The sequence below is a fragment of the Amphiura filiformis genome, chromosome 20 (genome assembly GCF_039555335.1).
Source record: "Amphiura filiformis chromosome 20, Afil_fr2py, whole genome shotgun sequence".
In the NCBI taxonomy this organism is placed as follows: Eukaryota; Metazoa; Echinodermata; class Ophiuroidea; order Amphilepidida; family Amphiuridae; genus Amphiura; species Amphiura filiformis.
This window is the reverse complement of record NC_092647.1, coordinates 44,778,214-44,791,471: the sequence shown is the minus strand read 5'-3', so window position 1 is coordinate 44,791,471 and position 13,258 is coordinate 44,778,214. Positions and strand designations below refer to the sequence as shown.

The 13,258-nt window shown below is 39.0% G+C and overlaps 1 protein-coding gene and 1 long non-coding RNA gene across 2 annotated transcripts in view; one reads left to right on the top strand and one right to left on the bottom strand.

Annotated features, from left to right (window-relative positions):
* Positions 1–207: 207 nt before the first annotated feature.
* The window catches only part of LOC140142344 (uncharacterized), a 209,518-nt gene continuing 196,467 nt past the window's right edge, over positions 208–13,258 (bottom strand). The window contains exons 3-5 of the mRNA XM_072164314.1: positions 2,986–3,060; positions 1,821–1,898; positions 208–347 (exon numbers count right to left, since the gene is read on the bottom strand). Of these exons, the coding sequence (XP_072020415.1) occupies positions 208–347; positions 1,821–1,898; positions 2,986–3,060 (293 nt within the window). The remainder of the gene's footprint in view (positions 348–1,820; positions 1,899–2,985; positions 3,061–13,258) is intronic.
* Positions 4,756–12,380, top strand: LOC140142763 (uncharacterized). Its single transcript, XR_011857576.1, has 3 exons — positions 4,756–4,965; positions 11,404–11,510; positions 12,230–12,380. It is a non-coding gene; the product is annotated as an uncharacterized lncRNA (long non-coding RNA).

Genomic DNA, 13,258 nt, shown 5'->3' with positions numbered 1-13,258 from the left:
TATTGAAAAGTTACTCCTCTATAGGGGGTGTGCACTTATTTTCTGGAAAAGCCCATTATGCCATTTGAAAAGAAGCGCTCCTTAAACCCTTTAACCCAGGGTAGCAATTTTCGCAGACAACCTGATTTCAATTTCTGGGTAAGGTTTCAAAAACAATAATCATCTCCAAAAATCTGGAGGGGGGGGGGTCGGTTATTAGTCCAGGGCTTATGACATATAACGAACATTATTTTTTATAGAAATAAGTTGCATTTTTATACCTCCAGTTGTAAACTGCTCAATAGCAGAATCTGCAGAAGTACTTCCAAGATTCGTGGTGACTTGGCTGGTGGTTGATTCAACGGCAGCTAAAACAAACAAACAACCAAAAAAGAAAACACAGAGGCGGTGAATGCATGATAAAGAGAGACGGCAAACAGCTTAATTGTAATGCGGCCTAATTTATTAGGCAATATTCTACTATTGTGTGCTATAATGTTCGTGTGTCACAGTCCACAATGGTTGAATTTGTATCCACTCTTGTATAGGGTCTTCGATATTACCCAATAAAATTGAATATAATTATACAGTCCGCATACCGTATATTTTGCGCAATAAAGACATGTCTCAGTAACTAAAGTTCGATTTATCTGCATCCAGAAATTGCACACAAATGTGAGATAATCTCACATTTTTGATGAGTTTCTAAAACTGGGATCAAGAAAATCCCCAGATGGAAAATCAACTGGAGTAACACCAATAGTAACACCAATATCTGCGCTGGAGATACATCTAGCGTCGGTTGCCAGTTGGAATAACTCATCATCAAGAAAGGCAACAGTGTAGCTGAAACGTACACAACGTACATGACGTAAGTGGAATTTTTGGATCAGATACAACGAACTTTAGTTACTGAGTTTACTCTACCGATCCTGATGAATTTCTTCAATCAAAGACAAGTCTGGTTTCCCGTCTGGTTTCCTCAGCTCAGTGTAAAACCTGGTGTCTTCACTGTCTTGATAAAAAAATTTGATATCTTGATGCAAAAACTGATGAGCTGGTTTGTCAATCAAGGAACCAGGTTTTCATTCATAAACCTGATTTCTTACTCGAAAAAGCATATTGTGGTTCTCTCTTGGTGCATACTACTTGCCATACACTCGGAACGCGGACCAGTAAGTTAGTGAGGTTTACTGACGAACCTCAACGGTTATAGATTGTAATAATATTGTTTACTAATTTGTGATTTTATGAGCATTTTAAAATTTCAGAGTCCCATTCAATTACACGACCGACAAAAGAAAATCCCTGAATTTAGTAAATTCGTTACGAATACCACCTAAAACACCAGACTGTCATCTGAGGTGTTTGTGTTCATGATAAACATTGGCTTCGTAAAAATATTTCGCATTGCGTAATCATTTAAGCCCAATCGCACGGACCGTCCCGAAACTTCTCAAGAAATGCCAGACGGTCAGCTCAGATATTCTTTCTCTTACATAAGGCAAAAATATAGTAGGCCTAGGCCCCTGTGTTTCAAACTCAGCTTGCAACGATTTTGAAATAAATGCGGAATATGTTTGTTTGCCTTTTTTGGGAGGGGGGCGACTCAAACTCATTTTTCAGTCAGATGATGAAATTTAGATGCTCACAACTTGACAATCTTTTACACAGAATGAAACATTTTAGTAGGGGGCGTTATATAAAGTTTGGAGAAATTAAATTGGTTAATATTTTTTGAGATTAATGCAAACGCAAAACGATCGTGTGAGGCAGCTTGACACATTTTTTTAGCCTAACGAACATTATACGGAAATAATTTAGGCCTACATTTTTTTTACCTTCAGTAGTAAGCTGCTCAGCAGCAGAAGTACTTCCAGGATTCGTGGTGACTTGGCTGGTGGTTGATTCAACGGCAACTAAAATAAACAAACAAACAAACAAACAAACATACAAGAAACAAAATACAAGACTGTCATCAGAGTGTTTGTGCTGGGCTCATTTGTATTGGCTTCGTTCCAATTATTTCGTATTGCACAACAATTGTGTTTGTAACATTTGCTGAAGAGGGTGCCTTTCAATGTTTTTCAAAATTCTGATTTTTGTCGCGATTAAAATGTACTAACATACCCTGCAAAATCAAGGCTTGAGGTGCCGTATTTGTGACATCTGATATTTTGAATAAAAACCGTCGTTTTATTCATCAGTCGAAATATTGGTCACGTAGACGCAATGTTCATGATGTAGGGCCTACTACACGGTGTACGGGATGGTCATAACACATCAAAAGGACCGACCTCAGTCGACGGAGTGCAGGCATTGGCGACATTGACACTGGAATTAAATAGCGACTTTCTTTGTTTTGCCTTATTTTATCGGCTCAAAATTACATATCCGACAGTGAAAGCTAACATACTATTGTGGGAACACTTGAACCGGAAAACTATATGCTGCAAGTTGCGACAAAAATACAATTGAACACCAAACTTTCATCAATTATAGAATAAAGGTATTGTTTTTAGCCGCTCTCGTGCATCTATTGTCTCATACTGAACCGTGTGATATACACTCTAAATTTCAAGCATTTAAAATAAATCCCAAGGGACTGTGATTAGGGACCAATCAAGTGTTAGACTTAAAATTAAATCTTTAAGATTTAAAATTAACTCTTTAAGATTTAAAATTCAAATCTATAAGATTAATTTTAAATCTAAAATTGATTGGTCCCTAACTACTAACTTTTAAATCCTTGTAATTTAGAGTGTACCCGGGGTGATATATCGTCTCATATAACCAATAACTATATAACCAAGAACCTGGGTTGCATCACAACCCAGCTGAAGACTGAAGGTTTCAGTCGCAACGTCTCGGTTCGTCCGTCAAAAATAGGTATGTCTGGTTGACCAGATTTAAATCAAATCTTAATTACAAGAACCAGTAAGATTGCAGGAACTTTCACACGTGTTTAAAAATGTCACATTCACATTATTTCACATCTATATTTACCTTCAGTTGTGAGCTGTCCTTGTGTAGAACTTTCCGATTTAATGATGGTTTGGCTTGTGGATGATACTACGGCAGCTGATGAAATAAAAGCGACAACAATAATAAAATTATAATGATCGACCCATGTATAAGGAGTATTTATTTACTTCTTCTTAAAAAAAGATCTTTCAAACACGAAACTTTCCAAAAAAAAATTAATGAGATTTTTGAGTATTAGTGGATGGGGAAAATAATTTAATCACCTGGGGCCCTACTTTCGCAAAATATTCATTAATATTAACTTCCGTCTAACTTTTGAACTTGCTGCGTAGCTTTATCGCATTGAATATCGTATTCGTCCAGAAACTTAAATCATTTCACAACAGTAGCTTGAAAATACATAGGCCTAATTTTGCAACAGATTCATCAGGATCTAACATAGTTCGTTTAATTGAGAAAGGTTCTTTTTCAGAACCAAAAAACCCCCTGATATTCGCCATTTCAATTCTCTATGTTTTGTGGATCTAACTTTTGAACTTGCTGTGTAGCTTTATCGCATTGAATATCGTATTCGTCCAGAAACTTGAATCATTTCACAACAGTAGCTTGAAAATACATAGGCCTAATTTTTCAACCGATTCATCAGGATCTAACATAGTTCTTATAATTGAGAAAGGTTCTTTTTCAGATCAAAAAAAACCCCTGATATTCGCCATTTCAATTTTCTATGTTTTGTGGATCTGCAAAAGATACTCCTTTGAAAGCGCCCCCCAACACTTTTGGCGAGTATTGCAACCTAGGAGCGAATTTCACTTCCTTTAATTTACTTTCTGCACCGTTTGGTCTTAAAAGGACACTCCGTCACGTGTTGGATTTAAAGGGGTAATCAGAATTTGTATTATATTAAAGTTAATAATTAGCGCTCCCCCCTAAAAGGAGAGAGAGAGAGAGAGAGAGAGAGAGAGAAAAGAGAGAGAGAGAGAGAGAGAGAGAGAGAGAGAGAGAGAGAGAGAGAGAGAGAGAGAGAGAGAGAGAGAGAGAGAGAGAGAGAGAGAGAGAGAGAGAGAGAGAGAGAGAGAGAGAGAGAGAGAGAGAGAGAGAGAGAGAGAGAGAGAGAGAGAGAGAGAGAGAGAGAGAGAGAGAGAGAGAGAGAGAGAGAGAGAGAGAGAGAGAGAGAGAGAGAGAGAGAGAGAGAGAGAGAGAGAGAGAGAGAGAGAGAGAGAGAGAGAGAGAGAGAGAGAGAGAGAGAGAGAGAGAGAGAGAGAGAGAGAGAGAGAGAGAGAGAGAGAGAGAGAGAGAGAGAGAGAGAGAGAGAGAGAGAGAGAGAGAGAGAGAGAGAGAGAGAGAGAGAGAGAGAGAGAGAGAGAGAGAGAGAGAGAGAGAGAGAGAGAGAGAGAGAGAGAGAGAGAGATCCAAAGTGTGTTTTGGTCACTCAGACTTGCTATTTCCTGTGTTTTTGGCCTCTCTCTCTGTATAGTCAATGGGAAGAGCTTTCGGGGTGTGTTTTTGGTTTTTGTGTTTTTGGTCATTGAGGGAAAAGTTTTGCCAGAAATAGCCTCTTCCATGAATATTAACTGCTTATTTAAATTATCTTAATTTTATTCTTTTGTAAACAATCTTAAAAGACCAGGGAAGAATTAAAGACAATAAACTGCGTGTTAACATTTTTGTTCATTGTCCTGATGTTTAAATCATGGCGTGATAATGATTTAACAGAATAAAACTCAGTGACAAAGTGAAGTGTGGCAACTGTGGCAACACCACCAAATTATTGCACGGGCAACACTCACTCATGCACAGCGGCACAACATCAATTTAGCATGACCTTCGTGATGCGTGATGAAAATACAGCATAATGCAGATTTCGAGGTTATACATCACATTTATTTGCTCTTTTGCTGTCTGGAAAACCATATTTTGACGCTTATTACTCAGGACAACATCAACTCTGCCCAGCAAATCATGTAGTGAATCATGATCGCCCGGCATGATCGATTCAAGGTAAGCTTACTTTCAATTTTTTCATGCTTTTTTCCCTATAATATTTATTTATCATGTTCTGTTTGTTCACTTGACTTTTATACACAAATAATTTTCAAAATAATGGATACATTTTGATGGATAACAGTTTTATCGCTCGTATAAATCAAATTTTATGTAGTACGGTACTATCGCAATAACGAGTTCGGTGCCGAATTTGGCAGCATATCATGAATTACCATACATGCATACACATCATGTAATGATGTAGTACGGTAGTGCAGTAACAGGAGTAGACCTTGAATGATTGACAATTCAATTGCATGACCATATCATGCTACTGTTGTTATTTTTAACATTTCGAACAGTGCATGTACATTTTGGAAAGTGAAACAACATGTCATGTTTTCCTCAAGAGTATTAACTAAGAATTTGAATGCACATTGCACAATAAACCTTTGCTTTGAAATGCATGAATGAATGCACTATCATGACTATATAAAACCAATCACTCACTACGATACGGTACGCAAATCTAAGGGACAGTTTACACTCGAGCCGCTGATGCTGACACGACGCGATCAGTGATACAACAGTTAGTAAAAGTATTCAGTCATGTCAGTAGGCCTACAAGTGCCCAAGTGGCATGGGCCATAAATTGTTCGAAATATTCTCTATTCTTAGTCAGTGGGAGTGGTCTAGTTCGTAGACATGTAATCTGATTGGACAATCACATGATTTTGGGTGCCGTCTATCACTCAGGCGGTAGACGACCCCACGTCATCATGAGTGTTGATAGCGCGTAACACGATCGTAGAGGTGTGCGAATGCGTGTAACAAATATCGCGCTGTATGCGTAGATGCATTGCGGAATACACACGCTATAGTAAGAATTCCAATTGAATGAACGCAGCTTTTAACAGCTGCACTCGATCCAACCGCGATCGTATATTGCGTATTTCAAACTACAACGCGAACGCACGACCTTGGAAACAATGCTATCCAATCATGAGTGCGTTGGCATGGTTGGGTTCACTTCCGTGTTACTCATGCACAGTCGCACACGCTGGCGTACATCGCGCAGTGTACGCAAAAATTTGTCACGCTATTGAAAGCTGCATTCATTCAATTGGAATTCCCACTATAGTAGTACCGTAGAACACGAAAAAAAAGAAAAGAAGTTGTAAATGTAAATAAGTTTCATTCATTTTAGAGAAAGGGGAGTTTTTATAATTTAATTTTTGCTTAAAAAATAGATTACAGTTATTGAAATAATATTCAACTGACTAAGAATGAGAATAAACGATAGGATTATTTATTTTTACTATCCTCTATCTATGATAGACGACAGCCAGGTATTTTATCGTAGTGGATATCGGCTGCGGGGCCACTCAAAGGTTATCTAGGGGTCATTTAAGGTCATTAACCCAAAATTGTCAATGCATAATTGTGTTGGATTTTCATGGGACTTGGACACAACGATGCTTGGTAGTGACCCACATCCCAACAGATGTCAAGTCAAAGGTCATCTAGGGGTCATTTGAGGTCATTGACCCACAATGGTCAATATGAAAAATATATGCGTAATAAGTGCTGTTTCCACTTACTGCACATGGTGGATTCTCATGGCACTTGGAAACAAGGGTGCTTGTGTAGGCATACACATGTGACCCCAGCAGATGTGGGTTCAAAGGTAATCTAGGGGTCATTTAAAGTCATTGACCTAAAATGGTCAATGCATATATTGGGTTGCTGTTTGCACATACTGTGATAGATTTTCATTGGACATGGACAAAAGGATGCTTGGGTACGGGTACACAAGGTGTATGCCACAGTCAGCACCCACAAGCATTCACATTATCACATACATTCAGTAATTCATTTGACAAGCATGAATGATCAGATCATAATTCCAGGGGTCAGTAACACAAAGACGTAACTCCATTTTTTTGTCTCGCTTGACTTAGTAATCTGTGTGTGGGGGTGGGTGTGTGGATGTGTGTGTCTGTCCGGAGCTGTATCTGGGTAACCGTAAGACCTACGGGTAGGCTACTTGGTGGGAGGAAGGACATCCAAGTTTGCTCCGTAACCATGTTTTCGGTGAAAAATATGCAAATTAACATCTAGCTAATTTGCATATTTTATGCGAAAATCAGCGTAAATTGATAGCGGAGTTTGTGGACAGACTATCTCAAGATCTGTCAGGCGCATGGTTGCAGGAATGATACACGCCTGCTGATCACCTCGACGAAAAGTATGCGCATTTAGTTTTTTAGTTTTTCTAATCTGCATAATTTATGCAGAATGCTTCTACAAATATGGCTGGAAATCTGGAGAAATCCGCCTTACGGAGTTGTATCTGGGGATCGGCAAGAAGAACCCTATATGCGCTATGATGATGAAACTTGGTAGGGGGTGGCATGACCTAATGATCAAGACCTGATTCGATTTATATGGTAATTAAGTACCTAATTTGCATAATTTATGTATAACATGCAAAAACCTATTTTCTCTGAGACTAGGGGTTGCACATTCTTCAAACTTGATGGGTGGGTGCATCTTGACCCCAGATAGAACAAGTTTGTATTGGTTAGTGGTTCAAGGTCACCCGAGGTCATCCAGGGGTCATCTGAGGTCAAATTACTAAAAACTGTCGATGGGCACAAAACTTGGTGAGTTCAGTCAACATTTAGAGTCAAATTTTGGAAGGTCATTTCAGGGTCATTCTAGGTCACCCAGGGGTCATCTGAGGTCAAATTACTAAAAACTGTTGTACGGGCATGAAACTTGGTGGGTACAGACTAGTTACAGTCAACATTTACAGCCAAATTTTCGGAAGGTCATTGCAGGGTCATTTGAGGTCAGGGGTCATCTGAGTTCAAATTACTAAAAACTGTTAAATGGGCATGAAACTTAGTGGGCACAGTCAAAATTTGGAGCCAAATTTTTGGACGGTCATTTTGGGGTCATCCAAGGTCACCCAGGGGTCATCTGAGGTCAAATTACTAAACACTGTTAAATGGGCATGAAACTTAGTGGGCACAGTCAAAATTTGGAGCCAAATTTTTTGAAGGTCATCCAGGGGTCATCTGAGGTCAAATTACTAAAAACTGTTGTATGGGCATGAAACTTGGTGGATGCAGTCAGCATTTAGAACCAAATATATTTGTTCAGGGTCACCCAGGGGTCGCCAGGGTCATCTGAGGTCAAATTATTAAAAACTGTTGTATGGGCATGAAACTTGGTGGGCACAGTCAACATTTAGAGCTTAATTTTTGGGTGGTCATTTTGGGGTTAGCGAGGATCACCCAGAGGTCATCTGAGGTTAAATTACTAAAAATTGTTGTATGGGCATTAAACTTGGTGGCTACAGTCAATATTTAGAGTCAAATTTTAAGAAGGTCATTTCAATGTCATCTGAGGTCATCAATGGGTCATCAGAGGTCAAATTACTGATAACTTTCACATGGGCATGAAACAGAGCATATTTGGAAGGTCATTTCAAGGTCAGAGGTCACTCAGGGGTCATTTGAGGTGAAATTACTAAAACTTTTGTATGGGCATGAAACTTGATGGGTACAGTCAACATTTAGAGCCAAACTTTGGGAAGGTCATTTTGGGGTCACTAGGGTCATCAGAGGTCAAACTTGTAAGAACTGTCGGATGGGCATGAGACTTGGTGGGTACAGTCACCAGGCCTTGCCGCTTGAGGCGAAGCGATTGCTCTCGCCGCCACCGCCGCCTCTAACTCGATTTCTAGAGAGCGATTTTCAACTCGCCATAGACACTGTCACTCGCTGCGAATCTCCCAAAATCAGCAGTTGAATCGGCCAATTCAGCATTTAATCGTTTCTGTGCCCTCTCCAAGCAGAGAAAGTCACAAATTTTAGCGTGACTCACACGCATTTCATCATAACTTCATAAATACCGTTTCAAGACCAAAGCTTTACTTGATTTACCTGTGCAATTCCACGGTAACTCGTGCTACACTTTATGGCGTCCTTTTACATACTTTGTGCTCCAGCTTTTTAAAATCATTTGATTGGAATCTGCAGGCCTGGAAAAAATGTGGAAAGTGGGAAGCTCCTTCCTGGGAAATTATGAAGTTTGGAGGGAAATTAAGGTCCATAAACAAAGAAATACATAAGAATTTGGAGGAAATTGGTCTTTTGAAGGAAATTTTGATCATCTTCCAGGGAAATTTCATTTTTTCCAGCCCTGGGAATCTGTATTTTTTGTATTTTAATACCCAACATTTAAGGCTAGATCCTCATAGTATTGCTAAATGAATATATCAACTTTTTGTACGTATGGGACAGCTGCAAAAAACAGTAACTCGTGCTACGAGCAGAGCACATGCTAAAAAATCACTCATTGATGTGCTGTATAGTTTGTGTTGTTATTTGCATGAATATTAATGAGCTTATATGCATATTTTGCCTACATTTTCATTAATCCACTCTGCAGCTTACATGCATTAATAACCAATCAACTTGGTTTGGTGATTGGATATTGTGACCTGCTGTTTGTCATGTTATATGCATTTTATGAATATTAATGAGCTTATTTGCATATTGCATATCATTTGTATTTACAAAACATTGTCATTTACACACTTATGAGTGAGTGCCACCTTAATTAATTCTAGTTTGCCAGAGGAAAGTCTGCCCCCACCTGCCCCCCCCCTCACTGGCTACACTACTGCTAGACAGTTGTTACCATGGTTACATAAATGCATATTCATGCAGTTGGGAGATACCGCTATTGCTGCCAAGTGGTATTTTGCATTACCTTTGCTGGAAAGTGGGCTATGGTAACTCGTGCTACATCGGTAACTTGTGCTACTGGTAACTTGTGCTACAGTTTTTAGGGGTCATTATTGTGTGATGGATAGTGTTTTGTATTTCAATTTCTTATTTTTATTCAAGGTACTACTAGTAGAAGGAAAATAATAAGTGGCATCAATTAAATTGCCAACATTTTGTAAATATATTAAAAAATGCATCTCTCGGTAACTTGTGCTACACCATATTTAGTGTTATGAAAACACAATGAAAGGAAAAAATTAGCGGGGGTTATTTAAAATGTGATGGATATTTCTGGAAGACCATATTTCATAGATATAAAATGTATTAAATTAAAAAGAAAAGTGCCCCTGTTTAATAAAATAGGCCCACTTAGAAAATATATAAGTTGAACAGGATTTTTCCACTAAAATTACACTCTCCGAAGAATTTTTTTTTTTGAACAAAATTTTAGAAAAATGCAGCAAAAAGTTTAGAACTTGAACATTGCATCTGTTTGGAATAATATGAAAGTTAAATGAAATACATAGAGGCAATTTTATTTTTTTGAGTCATGTCCACTTTTGCTTGGAATTGCCCACCTACATAAATGGTATTTGTGAAAATTCGACCACTCGCCTAGCATCATGCTAGCGAGTGATTAACCACTCTCCTTTAAATTCTAGACCGCAAGGCCTGAATCACCATCAGCCAGGTGTCAAAGGTCAAATTTCAATATTAGTCCAATCAAGCTCAAATTGAACAGGCAAATCACCATGGGTTGTTGCAGGTTTATTTACTTCTACCAAAGGTAATCGCGAAAGCAGGCAGTCGCGAAAGCAGGTGAGACTCGTGGTTCGAGAATCGCCTTGTAATTCCATTTAGCACCCCATTAAAATCAATGGCCATTGAAACATAGACTTAACTACATAAGTCATTGAATGTGGACCATTAACTTTAAACTTGTTTTTCTCAGAATGGAGTTATGTCTTTGTGTCACTGACCCCTCGTTATTTACTACCGGTACTTGAATAACAAAATTATTTACGAATATCCAGGCGAGGTGAAATCCTAGCAATCTAGTTGTGAACAAAACACTAAACAACTAGTGCAATCGGGGCACTGGTCAAGAGGCAGGGTGTTAGCCGGGATCCCAAAACTGCCCGTCCACAGACCCAGCCTGGGATTTAGGCATCCAGTGAGTGCGCCACAGCATGTCAAATTACAATCAGTCATAGGGGGCCTATGTTGCAAAATATCAAATGGCGAACTGTTATAATACACACCAACTGCAATACTGCATCAGAAATTGCTGTTTTATAGACATTTAAAAAAAGATATTGTACTATTTGTTGTCTAAGTAGTTACTGGTTCATGCTTGATTTGCACACCTGTTAACAACCCATTGACTTTGTGTTGTGATCATTTTGATTCAGTTTCCGAATACCGGTACCGATAGCGTGAACCAGTTGACCTGGCAACTATTCTTGCAACTAAAATTGCCTGTCCATAAGACAGGTTAAGGTTTTTTTCCATCCGTCTGCTTTTGAGATGGCCCGTCGAAAAGACGAGTGGATGGGTCTTTGGCCAACACCTTGATGAGTTGATAGAGTTAAATACAAATCCTGAAGATCATATTTTTTAAGTGTGTAATTGTGTAATTTTATTTTTCCAGGCTCGCTGTACCGTACATGGCATTGATATATACAATGAAATAGGATTCCAAAAGGATGCCCAAGGAGGATACAAAGCCAGGAACTGTATACATATGGATGCATACAGGTAAGGGGGTCAAGATCAGTGATGGTTGCATTAATGAAATAGGATTTCAAATAGATATCAAAGGAGAATATAAAGCCAGGAACATTTCAGATTTAGGGACCATTCACAAACACTTGTTGGGGGGCTGATGCAAAAAACATTTCATCGCAAAAAAAAAAAAATTCAGATCTCACAAATTTTAGGGCCCCCTTTTGACCAGATAATTATGGGTAACCCCATAGAAAAGCATATAAACTCAATTTTCCCAGGAAAATTTGTGGTCTTTTTTCCCTCAGGAGGGTCAAAACCTTTAAGGCCCCCTATTTTGCATCAGGCCCCCTCTAACAATTGTTTGTGAACGGTCCCTTAAGCAGTCAAATTAGCTCAATCGGTCAAGCATTAGACTCTGGTGTTTGAGCCCAGGCGCAGTCCATGTTTGTTCTTGTGATATAATTGAGTTAGCTTGAAATTCCCCTGGACAAAGAACTTACTGCTTATTGTCTTGGTTACCCATACAAGTACTCTGGGAGCTCATCCTGGCTGTGATGGTTTATTGTGGTATGTATAGGGTGTGCGCTTAGCTGGAAGTCCCTGATTCTTGCCAAATAGTTTATATATTGTGTGTTTTGGGCCACAGTGGTCAGCAAATTCAGTGTAAAGCGTGCTGAGGCCTGTGACTTTAAATCACTGAGCTTTTTAAAAAACTTTACATTTCATCCCATTATTCTATAATCACACAGATAGGCGATGAGAGACAGTTATGGTTATATATCTACCAGTAGGATCCCAGGGTTTGAAAGCAGCCACCAAGGCCAAGCTACGCTATGACCCCATAGAACTTGACCCTGAAGAGATGTGTCGTATGCCAATTACGGCATCGAAAGCAGTTGAGAAATGCGGTGGCAACATCTAGGCCTAATGTGATGTACATGAAATATGTACACCCATTCATCTTTGCATATGAAAGATGTTGCTTTTAATAAACGGATAAAAAGTGAATCTTTGCTTTGTGTACAATCATTCCTATGGAGCCAGATGATCGAGGTAAGAACCACTGAACCAATCTTGATCAAAAATAGTAAAACTTAACTATAGCAATACTAGGTTGCCTGTAGCTTAATAATGGTAAATATATTCTGACATGCCAAATGTGTGTCAAATATCTGCTATGTGACACTAGAATTTCAGAAATAGAGTACCAAAGTGATTTTTTTTTCATCTTTAGAAAGTAGGCCTATATGTCATAAGCTTTAAAATGATTCATCATTTGACTTCTTACGATATCCGGAAGCGGAGTTATGGTTAATTGAACTTGACACACTTTAGCATTTGAATATGACTTTCAAGTTAGCTCAATTGTTAAGGCGTCTGACTATGGTGCGAGAGGTTGTGGGTTCGAACCCTGGCGGTGCTTATTATGCTCTCGTGGAAAATTGAGTTAGCTTGAAATTCCCCTGGACAAGGAACTTACTGCTAATTGTCTCGTTGTAACCCGTACGAAACTCGGGGAGCTGATCCTGGTTGCGATGGTTATTTGTGGAATGTCTAGGGTGTGCGCTCTTGTAGCAGCAAAGTCCCTGATTAGACAATAATAACTGCGCACCATCTATTTTGAGGTCATTGTGTGAAATCGGAGGGTTTTGTTTTGGGCTGAGGTATTTTTCCGAGGGAGCGGTAACTCCTGAGGAAAAATACAGAGGCTCAAAACAAAACTCGACAATTTCATTACAAGTTTAATTCACCATTAGATCTGCTGTTGTGGTGGTGAA